At 31.4% G+C, this 22,574-nt stretch overlaps 3 protein-coding genes across 6 annotated transcripts in view; 1 reads left to right on the top strand and 2 right to left on the bottom strand.

Moving 5' to 3' along the window:
- Positions 1–123: 123 nt before the first annotated feature.
- LOC105334319 (peroxisome biogenesis factor 10) lies at positions 124–5,613 on the bottom strand. Its single transcript, XM_034457397.2, has 7 exons — positions 5,487–5,613; positions 3,295–3,375; positions 3,120–3,196; positions 2,236–2,484; positions 1,595–1,752; positions 1,020–1,149; positions 124–338 (listed from the first exon to the last, which is right to left on the bottom strand). Exons 1-7 carry the CDS (start codon positions 5,593–5,595, stop codon positions 258–260), a joined length of 885 nt encoding a protein of 294 aa, XP_034313288.2. The 5' UTR covers positions 5,596–5,613; the 3' UTR covers positions 124–257.
- Positions 5,614–5,771: 158 nt separating this feature from the next.
- LOC105334318 (eukaryotic translation elongation factor 1 epsilon-1) lies at positions 5,772–9,546 on the top strand. Its single transcript, XM_066066769.1, has 6 exons — positions 5,772–5,895; positions 6,211–6,307; positions 7,509–7,612; positions 7,747–7,842; positions 9,106–9,165; positions 9,460–9,546. The coding sequence occupies exons 1-6, from the start codon at positions 5,788–5,790 to the stop codon at positions 9,541–9,543; spliced, it is 549 nt and encodes a 182-aa protein (XP_065922841.1). The 5' UTR covers positions 5,772–5,787; the 3' UTR covers positions 9,544–9,546.
- A 3,373-nt stretch (positions 9,547–12,919) lies between these two features.
- The window catches only part of LOC105335100 (probable methyltransferase-like protein 24), a 29,710-nt gene continuing 20,055 nt past the window's right edge, over positions 12,920–22,574 (bottom strand). For 2 of the 4 annotated variants that reach the window (XM_011438809.4, XM_011438812.4), the window contains one exon: positions 12,920–16,349. In XM_011438809.4, coding sequence (XP_011437111.2) covers positions 16,020–16,349 — 330 coding nt within the window. In that variant the 3' untranslated portion in view covers positions 12,920–16,019. Of the gene's footprint in view, positions 16,350–17,190; positions 20,963–22,574 lie in introns of those variants that run through there. The other 2 variants (XR_010707337.1, XM_011438811.4) reach the window with 2 other exon arrangements.

Genomic DNA, 22,574 nt, shown 5'->3' with positions numbered 1-22,574 from the left:
TGACAGTCCATTGACCTTGCAAAATAAGAATATAACTACCACTTTAATAAAATATAGTTTTATGTGATTACATCTAAATCAATAAAACTAAATGAAACATTGCACAATTTCTAACAAATGATGACACAAATGTTGCTACAAAACATTTTTGAAACACCCTAATTAAATACTGTTCTCTTTTTTAAGTTTGTTCACATATCATTCCTTAATTCATTATTTAAACTTCTAATAATATATGTGCTATATGGCATTTGTCCTCAGCCTTCAGGTGGGTCATAGTTCTGTAAAAACACAAGCTTCTGTGGCTGTAGTGTTTCTCTGCATATTGGACATTCCAGCTGAAGAGAAATTTTAAAGTTTTTTGTTACTGCTAATATCTTTCATCTCATTACATTACTTCTGATAACTTAGTGCATACATTACATTAATAAGCGTGAATTTCTTAACTGTTTAGTTGAAGGTTTACCATGTACATATATTATTTCTACATGTATATACTGTTTAGCCTTACAGCACTGAACACAATTTCCAAATGTTTGAAATTCATTTATTGCCAAATATAAGATATAACTTAATAAAACAATGCAAATTAGCCTAGATTTAACTTTTCTGATTTAAAACACAGCCATTGAGAGTGAAAAAAAATCATGTTTTTATTATATTATAACCTTTTACTTGGTAAAGTCTATTAAAATATATCTATTATGACTATCATTAAACTGCATTTAATTGGAAATGGATTAAACATTATAAATGGATTTCTTGTTCCCCTTCCGAAACAAATAACTTTTTTTTTTTTGAATTAACAATACAGTTAAGTACAGTTATAGTAAAGTCCCGGAATTGAGCAATGTTAGATAACTTCTGATTTTTTTTTTATACTCAATAAGATCATAATACTTTTTCAAGATTAAGGAAATGAAACTGATAGTTCAGTATTAATAGATGACGTATAGTTGATTCAAATGACACTGTAAGTGTATACTCATTATAATCATGTTTTACTGTATGATGTATACCTTGGTGGAGCACCATTCATAGATACACTGCCAGCAAAACAAATGGCCACAAGGTGTTGCTGTGGGTGATCTCCTTGCCTCCAGACACAGACAACACTTCCTGTCTACGGCATCCTGGGATGTGCGTGCACTGAGAAAAAATATCACCAAAATCAATTGCAAGCTACTGATACTTTTACTGGAATAATTTTTGTAACAGAAAAAAAATACCAGAAATGGTCTTTTTTTGACTAATTTGATTACCGGTAATTGGTACTGTCCATTTAAATAATTTTTCAGTCATTTCCTGATCTTTGAATTCCAACCATGCAGGTATGTACAAAAAACCAGTGCCAAGGGATAGGGAAGGGTTTTTATACAGACTTACATCTTAATGATGCACTTTTTTAAAGCTCTTATCCCAAAATGTCCAATATCTAATTTATGTCAACTGCTTGACAAGGAAACAAAATCTTTCTTTGAGGAATAACTTAATTTTAAATATTTTTTCTAGATAATTTGAGTTATTCCCCCTTTTCAAAATGAGAAATGTGTCTGAGACTCTATACATCAATTTTTGATAGTCTTACCATTACCTGATATCTTTCTGAGGTGATGAGGTCCCTGAGAACCTGTAGCTGTAATAAAGCGTCTGTAGAACACTGAAGCCAAGCTGAGCCAGCGACAGCCAGCCTAAGGCCCGAAAACTCTGCTGTACAGATGACCCCTCTGTGGGGGAGACACTGAATTTAATCTGTAATAAATACAGAAACCTTAAAGTTTATCAAAAAATATCAATACAGAGTATACTTTAAAAATGTTTTGATATTGATATGGTATGTGTCTTTCCTCCTGTAATCCTTTAATCTGTAATAAATACAGAAACCTTAAAGTTTAACAAAAAATATCAATACAGAGTATACTTTAAAAATGTTTTGATATTGATATAGTATGGGTCTTTCCTCCTCAAAGTATATTTTCTAAAGCTTTTTCAAAAATACAAATACATCAATAAATTTACGATGAATGTTCTAATTAAGTTGGTATATATGTGCTAAATGTGTAACAAATGGCCAATAAAGTTAGATAATTATTTGTGCATGCTTTATGAATAACAACGGGATAAAAGGGTTTGCTGTTTTATGCTTGCTGTATTACACCATTTTAAAGAATATTTATGGGATAAACATGTCACTTATATCAGAAAGAACAATCAGAAGTGTTGATCTATACGTACATAGCTGACATTGGTCAGTCGCTTGGCTATGTGATAGAATACACCTCTGAGATAAAACAAGGCAAGATGGAATCTCTGCAGGAGGGAAAGAGCCTGCTGAAGAACAGGAAGTGAGTTCAAGATAAACTCCCTTGTTTCCTGAGGCACACTGTCCCAGTCACCTGACTTGAATTTTTTCTCCACCCAGTCAAGAAAGCGGCCCACTGCATAGGGCCCAAAGACATGGAGAGAAACTAATATCAGTCTTTTCTAAAATTAAAAAAAAATTTGTTATGCCTGTTTGAGTTTACATCTAAGTACATGTAAATAAATAAAGAATCATGAAAAAATTCTACCTGCATACATGTTTTATATAATTGTTTTAGTACTGAAGAAGCACATATTTTTGTTGGGTGAAATTTCGTTGTTTTTAAACTAAATAATATTTCGTTGCAATTAATTTCGTCATATTGTAATCTCTTTGTATTAAATAAAACTTGGGTTAAAAATTCGTCATGGAATTAATTTCGTTGATTTATACTGCCAACGAAAATAAGGAAATTAAATATTCAACAAACATTTCTGCATCTACAGTATTTGCTTAATTGATATGCATTTAGATATGTCCTTGTAGCATTGTATTTGGTTAATGATAATGTATACAGTAAAGGTACTTAACATTGTACCTGTACTACACGTGTTGCTCAGGTAAGCAATGTGGCCCATAGACCTCAAGGAAATAATACATGATGTACTTGATAGTTCAGTATTAATAGAAGACGTATAGTTGATTCAAATGACACTTTAAAAGGTAGGACTTAATGATTCATTTAGAAAAATAAAGAAATAAATATTTATAAAGTGTTAGTTATCCTCTTTTATGAAACATATAATTTGAGTAGTACCAGTTTTGATGGAATGTTTCTACGATGAGTGTCAATCTGAATGATGTTGACATATTCTTCCCCAACAGTCTGGTATCCTAAAATAACAAAATAATATTTTACTGTGACACAGAGTAAAGTGTGTATAATATTCAAAATCAAATTCAATACATGTAGCTCTGTTTTAAAGACTTGCCTGCAACTGTTGTCAGAAAAAAATATGTAACCTCCGCCAAACGATCCACTTCATTTTTCCACCTTATCCACACACCAGGACCTGCAAAAGAGCAGACTCCTATGAATATGCCTATGTACAATGTAATACATGTACATGTTCTATAAGTATCATGAAAATTAATGCACAACATTGACGTTTCCATGAAATAATGAGTGTGATATAATGTTGAATATTGGTGTAAAATATATGTACATAATAAAAATATTTGATTTTTGCATATCCATTCGTTATTAAGCATAAGGATTAACATTTGATGCAAGATTGTATTGTACCTGTAATAGAATTTGGGGTATGTCCACCAATAGGCTCGAACCAAGGTTTAAAACCAATGGACTATTGACTGAGCTAACAGGTTAATACTCTAGATAGCGCTAGTAGGAGCGTGGCAGTACTGAGCCTATATACACACTATCACACTCTTTCCCGTTTCTTTTAAAATTTCTATCCCTTAGAAATCGCACGCGAAACTCTTCATTCCATTCCATGTCAGTAATTTTGTTGGCCACTAATGAAGTGGAATAGTGGATGTCCACAAGTAAGCTTGAACCAAAGGCCCATGGACAACACAGCTCACCTGAGCAACATTGCTCACCTGAGCAACATTAGCAAAAATGAAATCAGGTTTATGGAGCAACATATACAAAATATCTGGACAATGTAGTATAACAGATCCTATATATAAAGATTTTCTTCAGTTATTCTTATGTTAATCAATGAGCCACTTTTTGACAGGATGCTGTGAAAGTCACATCACATAATGAGTATTACAGCTAGTTCTCAAGAAGATTATAAAAAAATATCTGAACTTACATCATACTTTGAGCCTCAGGTTGGGCCCAAATATTATCCAGGGTCTAAGCAATTGAGAATCAACAATATTTCAAGATGCTTGCATCTTAGTAAAACCATGTATTATAACTTTAGTTTCTGAGAATAATTTTTTTCTACATAAAAATTGCCCCTTCCCTAAATCCACAATATACTCCCAGGAATCATGATTTGAACAAACTTGAATCTACCCTACCTGAGGAGGCTTCAGCACAAAAAACAGCTTTTCTGGCCCATTGTTGTTTTATTAAAAAGATTTTAAAATTTTTTCTCTATAAATTCTAATGCAAAAATTAAACCTCCCCATTATGGCCCGACCCTACCCACAGGGATCATGATTTGAACAAACTTGAATATATTATTAATACCTAAGGATGCTTCCATACAAGTTACTGATTTTCTGGCCTATTGGTATTTGAGAGGAGTATCTTTAAAGATTTTTCTCTAAATATTCCTATGTAAAAATTGACTACCCATTGTGGCCCAAACCTACCCCCTGGGGTCATGACTTTCACAACTTTGCATCTACACCTCTACTACCTGAAGATACTCCCACATAAGTTCAGTTTTCCAGGCAAAATGGTTCTTGAGAAGATTTTTTAAAAATTCTCAAAATATTTAAATAATTCCCAATGATCTCCCCTTGGAAAAGGGCATGATCCTTAATTAGAATCCTCTTTGCCTAAGGGTGCTTTGTAAAAAGTTTGGTTGAAATTGGCCAAGTGGTTCTGGAGAAGATGTTGAAAATGGGAAAAGTTTACAGACAGATGGACGGACAACAGAAAAAATGTGATCAGCTCAGCTCAGGTGAGTTAAAACCAATGCTCATGCTACCCTATAGTGCGATTGGTAGAGAGCTGGTTTTTAAACTGAAGGATCCTGACTCCTGAGCTCAAGCCTGCTTGAGGTCAATCCCCCGATTCTATTACATTGATCCACTTTAATCCTTATTCGAACTTTTTCATAATAGTTTATTTATACTCTGTCCCGAGTTTTTGCTTCCACCACTTTTTGCTCGATTTTTCGAAAATCATAATGTTTATAGAAGTATTAAATTAAATCTTGAAGCACATATTCCACACATATTAAGCTACGGTGTATAAGATATTGGAAATGAAATAGTTATTCACAAAAGCACAGGAGCTTGTGTAAAATAATTCATCGTCAAATAAGAGGGTACCGCAGAGTTATCCTCCGAGGTACCAACTTTTGTAATGATGCTAATTTTTAAACTCAAGCCTCTTTGACAATTGATTTGACAGCAAGTTGACAAAGTAAAAATATCATTTATCAGAGTTAATGGTTGAGGTAATATTACGAACCAAATATTTCTTGAAAAATTTCCGATACAGCAGTTTTTAAATATCCAGTGTAAATATCATCTTTTTGATGAGATCGCAGAATTTCTGCAACTCCGGCAGGTTGTCTCATGCTGATGGAGAAAATGAAAGTAATGGGTAAAAGTAGTGTACTATCTATTTATTGTCCACTATTTTAATAAAATGAAAAGTTTTATCAATGAAATAGTACATTTCAATATCATTATTGTTTTTAAAATACACGTAAGATGTATTTAAACGAATTAGTTCTACATAATTGATAAAAAATCTTGTTCAAATCATTATGCCTATTTTTACACAACCCCACCAGGTAAACATGGAGGAATTGAACAATCTAGCATCATACTTAGGTGTTTCCTCTGGAAAACTTGTATTAGACGCAAAAGAACAGGTAACCGGTTGTCATTTTGATTACGTGACATGGAGTTTAACATGGGAATTATTATAAAAATAAATATACAGTGCTTGAAACAGTTTTCTATTGGCAGCATGGTCAATATGTTAAAGCCTAGCTGATATCCAATAGTCGATATATGAGCTCGTTTCAACTCGAATATATCTATATATCTATGTTTTATGCAAGTTATTTCATTAACACAAGGTAAAATGAATTGTATTATAAAGAATTGGTTTCATTCATGAACAGCAAAGTATATGAAGTTTGGATTGGGTAAAACTAGTTTTAAAAATACACCTTATGTTTCAGATACCAGTATTAAAAGCAGGGAATGGTCTTACTGTCAGAGGTCTTGTATCAGTTGCTAAGCAGCTAGTTCGACAGTCTGAAACTCCGGAATTAAAGGGTATCTACATTTTTATCTTCCACAGTGACAAGTACGTGGGTCATTTGTCGCGTATATATTCCTTTCTTAAAGCTGAACACCGCTCGTAAATAGGCACTGTCCGCCATATTTCTCTTTCACCACTGCTGTCCCTACAACCCCTACATAAGGCACAGACCTCTAAACAGTTCAAAGTACCTTGCTGTAGAGGTCTCACCTGTGTGGACGTACATCCTGCCTCGCCGTGTTACTCGCTTGCGATGAAATTATCACATTTTACACACTTTTTTCAATGAGGGAGAATACTAACATCAAATAAATTGGTCAATGCATTATTTACAAACAGAGTATGCACATGAATAAGAAATAAATGCATAAAATCCAAAGACCACAAAAGGAATACTAAATACATGTCTGCCACAAGTTTCAGGTGTACATGCAAATGGGTGTAACAAAATCGAAGGGTTTATATATCAGGTACCGGTACTTGTGTGCCGGGGCCTATTTATGAGCGGTGTTCAGCTTTAAATTGAAGTGTTAGCTTAGAGTCTCGTTATTTCATTCAACTGCTGCAACATTTGTACACTTTAAATGATTCATAAACAATGATTCAATTAAGGATTAAATTATCCCAAGAATACTCCTTTTATAATTTTTATAAATAATTCCAGAGACATTGTTGTGAAGTGATGTTAGTAATTGGATTTATTTATTCGTTAGTATTAAACGTGACAAGTGGTGAGGGGTAACTTAAAGTTACTACCCACCTGAGTTGTGTCTTGAATAGCCTAGCCGACCGGGGGACGTCTTTACTATTCCAGGTTCTGTTCACAACTGAGGAATAATCAATCAGCTGATCGGAATGCCGAACCCGATCTTAATTACATATACTACAACATAAATAATGTTATTTATGTCTCTGATAATTCTGACTGATTATTAATTTTTGTCAAAGAATTCTGATACTGGTCAATGAACTTGCTTAATATAAAAATTCTCTTATATTATAGAATATTTGTATGAGAGGATTTATCCCAATCTAATTAAAAGATCCCCATCTAATTAAAAGTAGATCTTTGATACACTCCAACTAGATTGCTACTTTGTGTAGCGATCTTGTTTAAGCAGTTGAAAGATCGAGTTTTAATTAGAATGGGATATACAATTATCCTTAATAAGAATAGAAATTGATTTTTTTAATATAAGAAAATTTCCCCTTCAGGCACCACGGCAGAGGAGCGAGCTGCAATTGACCAGTGGCTGGAATACAGAGTAGTTCAGGTGGATAGAAGCCTTCAGGAAAAAGATGTGTCTTCAGTTCTCAGGGTGAGTTAATTTACTGCAGAAAATTACTGCAATGCTTGCAAAATTCATCTCCTTGCTTTTACATCACAATAAATGCACCAGAAGTTCTTTTAAATGATCATCATTCAAATCTGTTTGTTTTCTTACTTTTTCAGGACACCAATGCATATTTGTCACACCATGTATATTTCGTCGGATATCAGCCAACATTAGCAGACATCATCTTATACCTAGGACTATACAGAATCTTTGTAAGTACATGTATATTGTTAAATTGGAGTCCCATATCTATGTCTAGATATGAAAAAATTTGAATCGTTCACATTAAGAGGAAAGACATAGGAAATATTCTGTACGAGTTATCATGTAAGTCCTGTAAAAGTATTTTCTTGATTAATCAGAATAAAATTAAACCTTCCACAATCTCTTCATACTGTAGACGTATTTTTTTCCACGGGGTCATTATTCCGCGGAATCACAATATCAATTTAATCCGCGGGTAAAAATTTACGCGGATTCTTTGAATGAAAAAAAAAATCATTTGAATAATTATTATTATATTTGGTTCTGAGCGATTTTCATTACCTAGAATTCGTCCAACTTTGGACTTAAATTGTAGGAACTGTTCACTGTGAACAGTAATTATCGGTTGTGGACTGATCAGTAGTCATTAGTTAGCCGTCAAGATGTTACGACGCTGGCTAAAATCGTCTTGTGAAACGCCACATCTTTAATTAATAGTAACTGTCAATTCATGGTTTCACATGTAGTTTAAATTATGAGTTGATCAGTTTTATCACTTAAAAGTCAGAGCACAAAGGGATCTAAAAATTGCAGTAAAAACACGGGTCTTAGCGTATAGTTAATTGGGTCATTGAAAGACACACCCGCTTGGGGCTATTTGTCGTCTGACACGTGCCGTTATCTCAAGCGGGGAGAAGTTTAAATTTCATGCAAGTAAATTTTCAGAAAATTCAAATCTTTAGATTAAATTATTTATTAAGTGAATTCTCAATACAAATTTGACAGTTTGAATAGATAAAAACGATTTACACTGGGTACACGTATATATGCAAGTGTTACATGTATAGAATGTAGTAACTTCCAATTATCCTTATTCATGTAATGCAATTTTAAAATTTCATTCCAAAATGCACTTTAAGTACACTGGGAACAAATTCCGCGGAAAATTTGTGCCCGCGTTCATAGCGTAAATTAATACCACGCGGACAAAAGTACGTCTACAGTATTTTGTTGGTCACAACCATTAGAATTATAAGGAGCTAGTGGAAGGACATAGGAAAAAATGCAAATTATATGTACTTATACCAATGGGTAAAATGATTTTTTAAACTAGTAATGAAATACTTTTTTGACTATTGGTAGATACCAGTATGTTAAGATTGCTTGTTTTAACTACCAATACTTTGAGTATAAGTATGCCAGTACTAGTCTAATTGACTGTGCGGAGGCACCATCCTTACTTAATGTTATCCTATTGTCTTTTATATAAGGAGGATTTAACGTTTATGGAAAAACAAAAGTATGTTCATGTGTGCAGATGGTTCTCAAATGTAAGTACATGTATATGAACATTTCACATCATGTGTAATAAAAAGTTGAATTTTAAAAGTTTTTAAAAAATTTCCATATATTTTTTAGAACTGTAACAATGCATACATTAATTAAAATCAGACTGTCAGCTAGAGTTAAGAATATTAACTTAAAGGTCATTAGGTTGAAGCTTGAAAAAAAAACTTATTTCACTTAACAAAAATGCATTTATCATTTTTGATTTACTGATATATCTGTGTTACTGTGTTTACATTGAATATATAATTTACTGGTACATGTACTTTCTTTTACAGATGCAGTCACTTTTTGCCAACAAAATGTCAAAGAAACACATTGCTTTTCAAAGAAATAAAATTTTTAGTGGCACTGGCCATTAAAACATCGCCAAAATTTTTGTTTCCTCTTTTTACAAAGCTCTCTCAAGAAAAAATTATGGAAGGTTTTAAACTCAAATGGTTAAAATGATTATATATGAAATGATCTTTAGCTGGACTGCTTCTTCCCCTTTAAAATTCTGAATATAGGTTCTAACCAAAGTACTGTTTACCATTTAGTACTGACATGCACTTATACCATTTATAAACATTATTTTAACTGTTGTTAAACATTGTTTGTGATAGACTTATTCTAAAACAATCACTTTGAATGTTATGTATGCAACAATTATAGTAATAAAGAAATTTTTTCTTTGGTCCCTTTAAATTAAATGAGCAAGATTTACTGTAGAAGTTTTACCAATGAACAACTTTCCTAAAGAGCTCAATGCAAAATAGGGGACAATAAAATCAAGGTCATAGGAAATGTCAAGGCCACAAAATTAAGACATAGTTTATCATGAACAGATCACTATCCATTGGCGGATCCAGAGGGGGGGTTCCGGGGGTCGGAACCCCCCTTTCTCTGGGACATATAAATTTTTTTGAAAACTTGTAATGCCTATTTAAAGGCAATTGTCCCCATTCATAATATAAATACTGTAATCATTTCAAGTAAATGCTTTTAAAATTGCTAATTTAAAGAATTTTTTACAACGCACCGTAATTTACATGTACATGTATTTCTTATATGAAAAAACCCTAACGATTTTTTTTTTATCGAAAAAGGTACTCCCCATAAGCATCCAGTGCTCACATCTTTGAGTAAACATGTGGAAAATTTAAAAAAAATTAACTAAGCAGTGTCGCTAAAAACACAGATTTATAATAACATCTACAATGTATTGTCTACTCTATTTCTTTAAAAAATGGATTATAGTTAATTTTATGCAAGTTATGCTATTTTTCTGGATTGCTAGCTATACCGTACCTTCATACCCACATGAAATATAAAAGAAAGCCCTTTTTTGGTTTTTTTCCAAGAATCGGAAATTATGTTACAAAATACCGTGTAAGGGGTTTATATATAAACCATTATGAAAATGCACAACTTTTCAAATTTCCTGAATAAGATCGCATCTGTACAAGTGCCGGGTGATGTGGCGCACCCATTATACAGAGTAACAGAGGTCACATCAAGTGTCCTGGGACGACTATTGCTTGTACAATTGTATTTCACATGTTCCACCTATTCAGCAGATAAACTATCCCCATTTTTGTCATATCCTAACATTTAGACCTTTATTTAAGAAGGCAACCGATAGAAATCAGTCAATAAATAGTTCAGAATTTAACCATCAAAGACATATTTTTTTTTTACCAAAAAATTCATTTTTATAATAGCTTGTCGTAATAAGTCTGAGTTATTTTTGGTTTCTTACTGTTTCTTTCTATTAAGCATAGCATAGACGCACGTTCTCATTGCTGGAAACTTGGGTTTTTTTTAAAGGCTGGAAATTATGCAAATCTTCCTTACCTAAACCAAAACGCTCAATAATGCAGTGCACTCTGATATTAAAATAGATGTGAAATAGATATTGATGAGATAAATGTTCATTAAATTTACGCACGGAAAACGTTCAAAAGGCCTTGTTTACTGACAAATAATGTATTTTGCATGTATAGATTTTCATCAATTGGAACCCCCCAAAGATAGTATCTTTGAAATACATGTAGCACATATGATAAACAGACAGAGAATAGACACGATGAACATAACATGCCCTTTCCATGTGGCTCATAAAAAACCATAATGTGTAACTCAAAGATTACAGAGCTCAAGCAGACAAGGGATCTGTTTTCGAAGACTACCATTATCATATTATATGACAATCATAGTTAATAATCTATAATAAAATATTGTATTTTATGTTATGATACAATGTTGTATATCACATAATATGATATTAATATGATCAATTTCACATTATATCATATAATACATTTTTATCATACTGTACAATATTGTATCATAAGATATAATAAAATATTGTATCATATTGTATTATAAAATTATATTGAATAATACTATTCCATCATATGATATTGTATCATGTGAAGTGATATTGTATCATGAGAAACAACATCATGATGCAATATATTATACAATATTGTACCATGAACTTCAGAAGAAATAATTCAATTTTGTGCCATGATACATCATTTGATACAATATGATACTGTACATGATTTCGTATTATAGGAATCATAAGATAAATCGACAATCACATCCATCAAGCAAGTTTTAGTGAGGTAGGACCAGGTTTTTATTTAGCATCCTTGATAATGAAAATCAGGCTTTGTATCCACGGACTTTAACACAATTTTAGTTTTTCTGAAACTACAAGATAATCAAGATCACTCTCTGTATCTGGAGCTAGCTCTTGGATTCATCTACCTAGTTAAATCAACCAAGCAAGTTTAATACTTATTAGGTTTGTTACTGACTGTTTAAAGAAATTTGTGGGGTCGGTAAAGTCCATAGAAGGCGAGGCGGAGCCTCGCCTTCTATGGACTTTACCGACCCCACAAATTTCTTTAAACAGTCAGTAACAAACCTAATAAGTGTTTTGTTTTGTCGAGGACCTATAGTTTGATATGTAAACAAACGTTTGTGTAGAAAATCAGTTCAAATAACGTTACGTCCGCCATGTTGCGCTATAAATTTTGACGCTTGCCTTTTAAAGAAATTTGTAAGGCAGCCACGTGACGCGTTTCATCCAATGACGTCGCGACATTCTAGTCCGAGGGAAAACAATATTACCTATTAATTAACATATGACTTACTCCATCCAAAACCAAAACCATCCAAACCTTTGTTGAAGCCTGTCAGTTGCATCAGTATCACTACATGCATCATCCATCAAAGTTTAGAAAAGACAGAAAAACATACTATAGCAATCAAAGGGCACTTGCTTTAAAAACTGAACTTGCTCCAAAAACCAGCATCCGCAACCTATGGCCCAGAGCTAGCATCAAAGCCTATCAATTAAGTGCATAAGTATCAAACATGCATCCTCCATTCAAGTTTGGTAAAGATAAAACCAATAATAACTTAGATGGACATCAAAGGGCACCTGCTCCAAAAAAATTAACCTGCTTCAAAAAACCTTTATCTCCTCCAGCATCTGAAATTTATGGCACAATTTTATGATACAATGTCCATAATTCCAAAGTCAATAAATAGGTCCAGATGCACCATCCATGTAAGTTTGATGAAGATAGGACAAGTAGTAACTTAAATACAGGACCTGCTTCTAAAACTTTAACCAGTTCCAGATGCAAATGTCAATGCAAAGGGTATAGCATAATTATGCTCCCCCGAATTCACTTTTGTCACAATATCGTGACCAAAAAAAAGAAAAAAAAAACTAAAAAATAATATAAGCCATTTTTAATAATAAATCTTTTGATTACCAAAACACTTTTGAGTACCTAAGTAAATATATATTTTTATTTTGAAAAGCTAATTCTTTGAGCATGTTTATAGTATTGCATAATCTAATAGAAAGGAACATGCCATATGTTTAAATATACACATTATGATTAAAACATACACATGTTTATACAGTTTTGTTCATTAAAATAAGATTCAATACTTTGAACATATAAAAGGCATACAATAAGTCAACTAACTTCTTACTTTTGTTACCACAAATATCACAGTGGTTTGTGACAATGATTTATCGCCATTTAAGCATTTTTTCCCATAAACATGTATCTAATCAAGGCATGTAGCACACATTGAATGGTTATAGAAGACAAATACAGTTGAACTTCGATATCTTGAACACTGATATCTCAAATACAATGTATATGTCGAAGTGATTTGTCTACTTATTTTCTAAGTATTTTACCCTCAATATCTCGAATGCTTGGATATCTAGAAGTTTTTTAAAAGTCCCATCTAGTTCACGATAACTATAAGTTTGATGTACATGTATACTAGATCAGGTAACAATGGATGTTGCAACTCTATTTCTCCAATGCATATTTTAAATTGGCGAGGGACACTTTTCATCTTTGCAAGGTTCATGAGTGGGGGAAATGGAAATTTACATATCACAGTATTTTGATTTATAATGTTAACGGCAAAGAACCAAATTTATAAAAGGTTTCTTCCATTTAATACTTAACAATTAAGATACAAAATATACTTTGACTAGATAAAAAAAGGTTTTTAATTGTTCAAAAATTCAAAGTTGAAATTAAAACACACTATTTAATTGTAAATGTTACAAATAAGAAAACAATATAAATGTACTCAATGATAAAGTATAATCTTTAACAAATATGAGAAATATTTATTAAAGGAATAGATTACATAGAGATATATTCCAAAGAAAAGGTTCTATAGAACTATGCAAAATTTTCTCGTACTCAAACAAATCCTTTTTTTTTTCATTAACATCTGTGTCCATTGTCTTACAATTTTGACTTTTCCACTATCTGAACACATAGGTAACCATTCAAATAAAATGATTCTACATGTGACCTTATAAAGCCAGTATATGACCATGCATACAAAGTAAGCTTGTCCTAGATGGTCAATATGTATTGCATGTATTTAATCAGATAACAGCAATGATAAGGCATCAAAAAAAAAAATAACAACATGTACATAATATCCCACATGACTCACTGAATGGTACCCTTGTATACATGTATAAGCAAACTATTAAAAAAAAATGTGCTGTAAGCTCCATCCACTAAATACATTAATATTTTATCTGCACTTAAAGCAATATGAGCTGCAATTTTCATGCTGAAATTTTTTTTTATGAAAATGTTATTTTTTTTTTACTAAAATGACAAAAAGTATCATGATTTTTTTTATTTCTGTTCCTTAGTTATATGGGAAAAGCCCTTAGGAATTTTAAGCCTTCAATGAAACAAATTGAATTATTGTCGTCATGTACAAAAATTGAACTGGCACTATATATTCCTTAAAAGAGAAATCTTTCTTCTGTCAAAAATGAATGACTTTTTCAAATCTTATTTATAATAATAAAAGTTTAAGTTCCATGCATACTTAGCATACAAGCAGGTATTTGAAGCAAAACAAAATTTTAAAAAATACAGCTCATATTTTTTTAAGCTAATGTAGCGCTGATCAAAATCATATAATCATTTAGGAACAACACATAAATGCTGAGTAAAATACTTGTGCCAATGTTATCTTTTAAATGATAAAAGGATAAAATTTGAAATAAAATAAAATTTGAAAAATTGCAGATAAAAAAAATAGGTTACAATGAATACTTTTGACTAAACTTGCCACAAAAATGGTTTCAATAAATTATCCAATACAAGTACAAAATATATATCCCTTTTGTATTTTATATACTGTTTTGGCATTTGGTTAAATCTTTATGTACTAGCAATTATGTATGTGAAAATATGAATATAAAAACTACAATTAAAACACCAAGACTTTTTTTACCCTGCACATTATTCTAGTATGATTTTAACTGAATTCCAAGCATTTGGAAATATGTTACAATTACCAGTAAGTATATACATGTACATTGTACATGTAACATACATGTCAGAAATATACATAATGTAAATCTATAGAAACTCTGTAACAGAAAACTTTAAAATAGCTTTTGAATTATCAGAAAGTTCTGGTCAAACAAATAAAATTTCAATTAAAAACAAGTTACATATCCAAAACAATATAAATAAAATTGAGTATTCTTCAATTTTCATGAGTAATCTGGGTCAGTGTATATAAAATAAGTTGCTGCTGCTTATCTTTATTAATTTTTGAGAGACATGCAGCAGTTATTAACCAACTTGAAAACGAGACAGTCATTACATACATATTTGGGCTAACCCCAAAAATGTCAAGAATATGATAAACTAAACTCAAGTTTTTTGTCAATTCAAATTGCAAAAAAAAAAAATCATTGAGATATACAATAACCCGATCATAGAAATTATGCTTAATACAATCAACCTAATTCCTGTAAAAAAAATAGATAATTATACACATAAAATAATGTTCTACATAAAGTTTACCATAGATCTTGAAAAATATCCTACATTGTAGTTTTATAGACCATACAGTCATGTAAATGTGTATATCTACATCTAAAAAGTTTATTGCAAACAATGTACAGCACACATAAACTGCATGTTGATCCCTCTGAGATTCTCTGTGTATATACACAATGATTTCACATGCAAAACTATAAATGTTCATTTTTATCAAGTAAACTCCAACAGACATATAACATATGCAAACCAACAGACACATTATGATGATATTCCTTCATGTATATCATATATGTAATATGAATCACACTATGAACAGCCATTTCTGTTTAGTAAGAAACAATATTCACAAAATATGGTTAAGCTTGCAAACATGATTGCTTTTATAGCATTCATTAAAAAAAAAAAAACACTATGAATGAATACTAATTTAGTTCACCAAAATGGGCAATAGAACCCATTAAAAGGGGAAAAAAACCTTACATATTGTTGATATTGACAAAAGAAACTTCATGACAGGTTACCCTTTCAACATTTCCCTTTTTTGAGAAAAATTTACAAGTTGGATTTCTATGAGTCCAGAATATCCGAAATCCGATGTCATACAGATCCTTGAAGAGACTCAAGGCAAAGAAGTACTTGTCTCTGGGGGGTTCCTCTTTATATCGTCTGCTCCTATCCGCCTTCAATGTTACGTGGAACTCAATGGCCATTTGTCGGATGTCCTTTAGAATTCCAGTCTGTAGCATGTTTGGTACGGCCATGTATTCATACTCCTCAATATCTATCTTAAGAACATCAATTGGTCTCTGTGTAATAAAATAGATCAAAATCATTCAATAAAGTAATCTGACAAGTTTTATCATTATGATAAAACACTAAATCTAAAAGCCTGGGCCGCCCCTTTCTTCTAACATTCACTGCATTATCTTTCTTTCCATGCAGATAACGAGACCCAGGCCACAGCAGTATTTTTTTTTTTTAGATATATGTATACAAAGCAATCCACTCAAAAGTCATTCGTATACAATTTATCACCCTTCATTAGGTCAATATATGACTCCATGCATCGTCCACTAAGTGAACCAAAACATCATCAAGGTAGAAAGTATTTATCCATGTACATGTATACTTGTAAATATACAAGATCTTTCATGATTATTTTTATGGGCATCAGAATTTTATTCAACAAGTTCATGTTTTCTATAATTGAATCATTGTGAACATTTTGACAACCCTAAAATTTCCCTCAGTTTTGCATGTGTACCTTGAACTCGCTTATAAGGATCTTAGTTTTAAGGATATTATATATGCCCATTCCTAACAACTTTACACTTGTATGGATATAAAACAAACTTCTGCAGGAAGACACTACCGGTAACAATTATTGTCCCCAGACTTCAGCGCCATAAAATTTTACTTGTAAACAAGTTCACTGTAAAGAAAAAAATGTGAGACAAAGATCAAGTTTTATGGCCCGTTTTACCAATTGCAAGTTCCCTCCAATCATATGAAAATTGTGAAATTCATAAATTACTTTGAGATGAAAATCTTTATTAACACTACTTTTCATTTTTTCCCCCAAGTTTATCTTAATATGATTTAATGTTGTGAACACTAAAATTTAAAAAAACAACAAATTCAACACAATTTCAGAATAATATCTTCAGTTAATTGCTTTATTTTTATGTAAACCAACACCTATACAGAAATTAACTTCTTTAAAGCAAAAGTTGAAAAATATAAATGAGTGCATTTTGTTGAGATCTTGGTTGTTCCTAGCACATGTACTCAACACTATAAACTTAAAACAAACAACAAGTAAATAAAGAAGTACACATCAACAATGAGAAGAACGAATCGTCATATATTGAGGTATTCTCTTATAATGACCCTAAGAAAAGCCTTTTTAATAATCAGTCATAATTTTGATTTCACGATTGTTTTTTTATTTTCAATTCAATAATATTAATTGAAAATCACACCATTGATGGAAGCCCATGCCCAGTCTCGCATACACTTACCAGGGTACTGCCCATCTGACAACTCCCTCAACGTTTCTTGTTTTTATAAATTTATATAGGATCTCTCACAATTATCCATGGTATGATTTTTATCCAACTCGTGTGTTTTCTATCCGGAGCCTTGGCGAGGAGATAAAAAAAAAGGCTTGGGGATAGAAAGCATACGATTTGGATAAAAATCATATATTGCCATTGCAAATTATTAGAGCTTCTTTTCGTCAAGTTTTACTATGTCTTGTCATAAACCTCAAGTATTTTCTGTAAAAATTATAATTTTTTGTCGCACAACACATTTACTGCAAGATGTCAACAATATTACCCATAAAGAAGTACCTTGAAGATTAGTAAACAAACATTTCATTTTCAATCGTATTTTTATCAATTTATGAAAAAATATAAAACAGCTAAATGCTTCACACTTAGAACTCCACATATTTCAACTGACTTATTTTTTTACTTTTTCATTCTAAGTCAATCAACCGCCTAAACTATCGCAATGTTTAATTATGACCTCATGTTGGGTAAGAATAAACAGTACAATATCAAAAATTTCTTACACGAGTGTTATCCAGCGTTTACTGATCGAGCTAAACATGTGATAAATAAATGTATTTCATATTGTAATAAACGCATTCTCAATACACTAATGAAAAAGCAAAACTTTTTGGCAGAACGTGTTATGAAAACCATTTTGGCAGTTCATGTTATGAAAACATGCTGTTGTTTATATTTGATTTCAAATTTGATTGCTGAGATTACTTTGAAAATACAAAAACAAAATCAAAACAGGGCCTTATTACTCAAGTGAACGAGACAACTTGGCGAGTCCCTGATTGGTACAAGCATATGTAAGACTGACCATATAGGTTTCCAATGATGAAAGCACACGAAAGTGCAAAATATGTACAGTTTTCCTATAGTCATTGATAAGGTTTACTTAAAAGTTAAACTCAATGAAAAAAAGATAAATGTGGAGAAGGCTAGAAAACACATTATTTGGAATAATTACCAAAAAATCCATTCATTACATTTATCTTAGGCAAACAATGGATCCACAAAAAGTCATTATAAAAAGGTTTTCATAATTAACAAACAGGTTTGTAACTAGTAGTTACAGTTAAACCTTGTAATGCTGAAGTCAGTAATTTCGAGAAAAAATGTCTGGAATATCCAAGGATTTAAGATAAAAAGGTTAACAGCATTTTAACAGTTTTGAGGACTTCAAAATAACTTTGGCATAACATTCAATATATCCATGTTAGAAATAGATTCTATCAAGTTTCTACTGTATATATCTTCATTACAAACCATCATTTTGTACATGTGTTCTCATAAGCATTGTGATAGTGAGCTTGAGTTTGATATTAATGTATATATCTTTTTATGAGTACACTCACTGAACTGTTGTTTTACAATAGTGAGTGCTACAGCTAACATTTGATTATTATCTCGAGTCTAATAAATCATATAAACAAAACATATTCTATATGAAAACTAGTGGTACATTGAGCAAGCTCACAAATGCCCCCCCCCCGGCTAAGAAATATATAAACTGATGAAAAAAATTCCTCCAAAAGTAACAGAATATCAATTTCTATTAACATCACTGACGATGGAATTAAATTTTTATAAATAAATATCAAGACCCTACTCTACTACATGACTTTGTTATCAAAGTTCAGGTAATGCAAACAAATACTGTTCAGCTGAGTATTTCCTTTGAAAGTAAGCTATTAAAGCAACAAAGACATTTAATGAAAATTGTTTGGGCACTTTGAGACCCATGACCACACTCTGAATTTCAACACTAAATCATTTACAACTGCCTAGCTTGCAAGAAGAGAACAAAACTAGTAAGCACAATGAATGCATCTGCCAATGCCTCAGTTCATAAAAACAAACAAGCTAGCACTGGACAATGATTAAAAAAATACTGATAATATTAAGGCAAACTTACTATATTTACAAATATTAAAACTTGTATGTATTTTGTTTTTCGATCACATCTATATCAGTCTAAATTTTGATTACCCTATAATTTTTTGTATCATTGGTCTCAATTCCCTTATTCAGGGCAAAATCTTTTTTGTTCATCCATTGTAAAAAAAATATTGTTAACTCTGATTCAAATGTATAATAATATTCATCAAGTTGATTGCAATTCATCACAAGGTGGTATTCATTCAAAATTTCAAATAAGGTTATAACACATCTTCACAAAATCTCCACACAAAACTGGTAGACTTTTACATAATAATTTTTTTTAAAAATTGTTTGGTTCAAATACAAATACACATGTATGTTTATCAACTGCAAAAATTTGGCACAACCATTCTAAGATTAACAACCAGTGTTAATACTAAATCTCAATGCATACACCAGTGTTAATACTAAATCTCAATGCATACAGAGTATTTATTTTTTTTGGTTACAGTTTTTAACTCTGATATAACTGGCCCAAAAAATTAACTTTAGTTTCTCTGGCCAAAAAATTCTAAATGTTATGTGGCAGACAGGTAATCAATTTTTTATTGCATGATTTGCAAAAGGGAATAACTCAATTTTCATACCTCAACAAAAATTGAGTTATTTCCCTTTTCAAAATATGGCAAAAAATGAATTGATAAACAGCATTGATTATGAAGTGTCGAAGCCTAAGAAACATAACATTATACTTTTATGCCTAGAAAAATCATTGTATAAAATCTGTTTAATATAAAGAAATAAATTAATGCAAATTTAACTCAACTATAATAATGTATGTTCATTGGACATACATTCAAACAATGCCATATTACATAATAAAGCTTACTGGAAATACATAAAGAAACAGAGGTTGGGACTTCCAACTCACTTTGACATATCCATGGTATCCTATTCAAGATATCCAAGTTTAACTGTATATTAAACTCTAACATCTTCAATTAGGTCAAGTCCATATCTAGAGGCTTTATGTGACCTAGCTAATCAAAATAATCACCTCATGTGTTGAGGATTGAACAACATTAGAACACAAACTGGTAAAACATTTTGTCTCAATTTTTTTTTTAAAAAGGAGACACTGACTTTTAGAGCTGGATAAAAAAACCCTAGTTAAAGTTGTTGATGTTGACGAAAGAGACTTCATGACATCCAGATCTTTGTGGTGCTCCGTTCCGCGGGGAAAATTTACACCACAAGTTCCTATGAGTCCAGAAAATGCGGAATCCCTTGTCATACAGGTCCTTGAGTATACTCAGTCCCAGCAGGTACTTCCTGGCGTCTGGTTCAATGTTGAGGGTGATGTGGAGCTCGATGGCGAACTGTCGAACGTCATCCAAAGCCCCGCTACTGATCATTTGTGGGACGGCCACCCATTCCCACTCCTCGATGTCCACTTTGAGAACATCCATGGGCCTCTAAAAACAAGACAACAAAAAAAACCTATGATTGTAAAATATCTGGGGTAAGATTAATACTTAGTGATCATGCATGCTGACTTCAACGTATTAATATCTTAAAACATTGCAAGGTTATTCTCTTAGTCTCTGTTTTACATGTATGTAATCTAGACTAAAGGCAATGAAAGTGTTTCTACAATGAATCAGTTGCAAAACTTAGCTAAGTTCTTACACTATTTTTTGGACAATGTACCTCATCCTACATTGAAATTATAACTCATTGATTAGAATTTTGATTGCTTCAGCTAGTCATAAAAACTTAAAAATTTAAAAGTAATTAATGCAGAACAATATTACAGCTTTCAAATAAAGTTTCAAATAAATCTGTGGTATAACTAAGCTTTAAGTTAAAAAAAATTCAACAAACTGGTTTTTTTTTTTTTTTTTTAGCTTAGTACTAAATTCAAATCACATGTAGTTTTTTTCATAACAATGATTTATAATAAGTAGAACAACATAATTAACAATATTTGAATTCACTTTGTCAGGATAACATTATATATAGAGAATGGGGTCCATTACAAGTCTACAGGTATAATCTCATCTATAGTATACCACCCCGACTGTATGCAATTCTACAGCAAGTACCGGTACTACAATGTACTGATACAGATAAAATATTTCATAATGAAAGGAACATCAATGAAAAGTGAATACATTCAAGTTAAAACAGTGAACTCATCATGCAGATTATGAAGTGTTTAAAAGCATAAATCAAATTTTAACAAAATCAATGAAACATAAGACTGCAACTCATGCATGACATCCACCCCCATTTTTTTTCAAAAAATAAATTCTTATTTCAATGTTGACCCTCTTTATTGGTCAAATGTTTAATGAAAGTTCTCTTAAATGAACAGAAGATGCTTGTACATGATCATATGTATTTGAAGCTTCATGCCAACAAGCCTTGTCAATCTTTACAGTTTTCAGTTTATAATCTTATTTTGGATAAAAAAAATTGAAATGTAAATCATTACCAATATTCAGAGAAGTATCAAATATATATCATTAATAGAACTCTCTTTTTGAAAATACACGATCATAAACAATACTTACATGTAAAATGTGAGTGTTATTGCTGAATTCCAATTAATATCCTTGGCCTCATCAAAGGGAAAACTACGCGCCTTTCTTTTAAAAAGATTTCTATGATTTTTTTTTTTCATTAAGAAAACAGACACCCAAACTGAAATTTGGTACATTTAGGATTAAAATAAACAAATCTTTAATCAAAAGATAATCAGGACAAGAAAATCTTGTGTTTATGAATGTTACAACAAAATAAAACTGTTAGGAATATTCTCCAACGTTTTAAAGAAAGTATATAAATGATTTGAGAAAAGAGATCAGGAAAGATTCTTGAGAAAAAGTACTATAATAATTAGGATGCAGGGATATTTCATCAAACGCTTTATTTTACACCTAATATGTAAGGAAGAAAGGGGTTCAGTATTATGTACAAATAAACCCACGTACTGTCCACGATTTAAAAAAAATAAAAATCTTATACAAGTATCTATATTGCTCAAACTTGTCTTACTTAGCTTGCTACATTTCAACTTCAATG

Source organism: Magallana gigas, chromosome 7 (genome assembly GCF_963853765.1).
Source record: "Magallana gigas chromosome 7, xbMagGiga1.1, whole genome shotgun sequence".
Lineage (NCBI taxonomy): Eukaryota > Metazoa > Mollusca > Bivalvia > Ostreida > Ostreidae > Magallana > Magallana gigas.
Note: the sequence above shows the minus strand (reverse complement) of the source record. Positions and strands in the feature narration are given on the sequence as shown.

Coding starts and splice junctions, on each gene's coding strand:
- LOC105334319 (XM_034457397.2), bottom strand. CDS start 5,595: ATGAGACAACCTGCCGGAGTTGCAGAAATTCTGCGATCTCATCAAAAA. Junction 3,197..3,294: donor TTTTCTGACAACAGTTGCAG/GCAAGTCTTTAA, acceptor TTGTTATTTTAG/GATACCAGACTGTTGGGGAA. Junction 1,150..1,594: donor TCACCTCAGAAAGATATCAG/GTAATGGTAAGA, acceptor ATTTTTTCTCAG/TGCACGCACATCCCAGGATG.
- LOC105334318 (XM_066066769.1), top strand. CDS start 5,788: ATGCCTATTTTTACACAACCCCACCAGGTAAACATGGAGGAATTGAAC. Junction 7,613..7,746: donor ATGTGTCTTCAGTTCTCAGG/GTGAGTTAATTT, acceptor TTACTTTTTCAG/GACACCAATGCATATTTGTC. Junction 7,843..9,105: donor TAGGACTATACAGAATCTTT/GTAAGTACATGT, acceptor CTTTTATATAAG/GAGGATTTAACGTTTATGGA.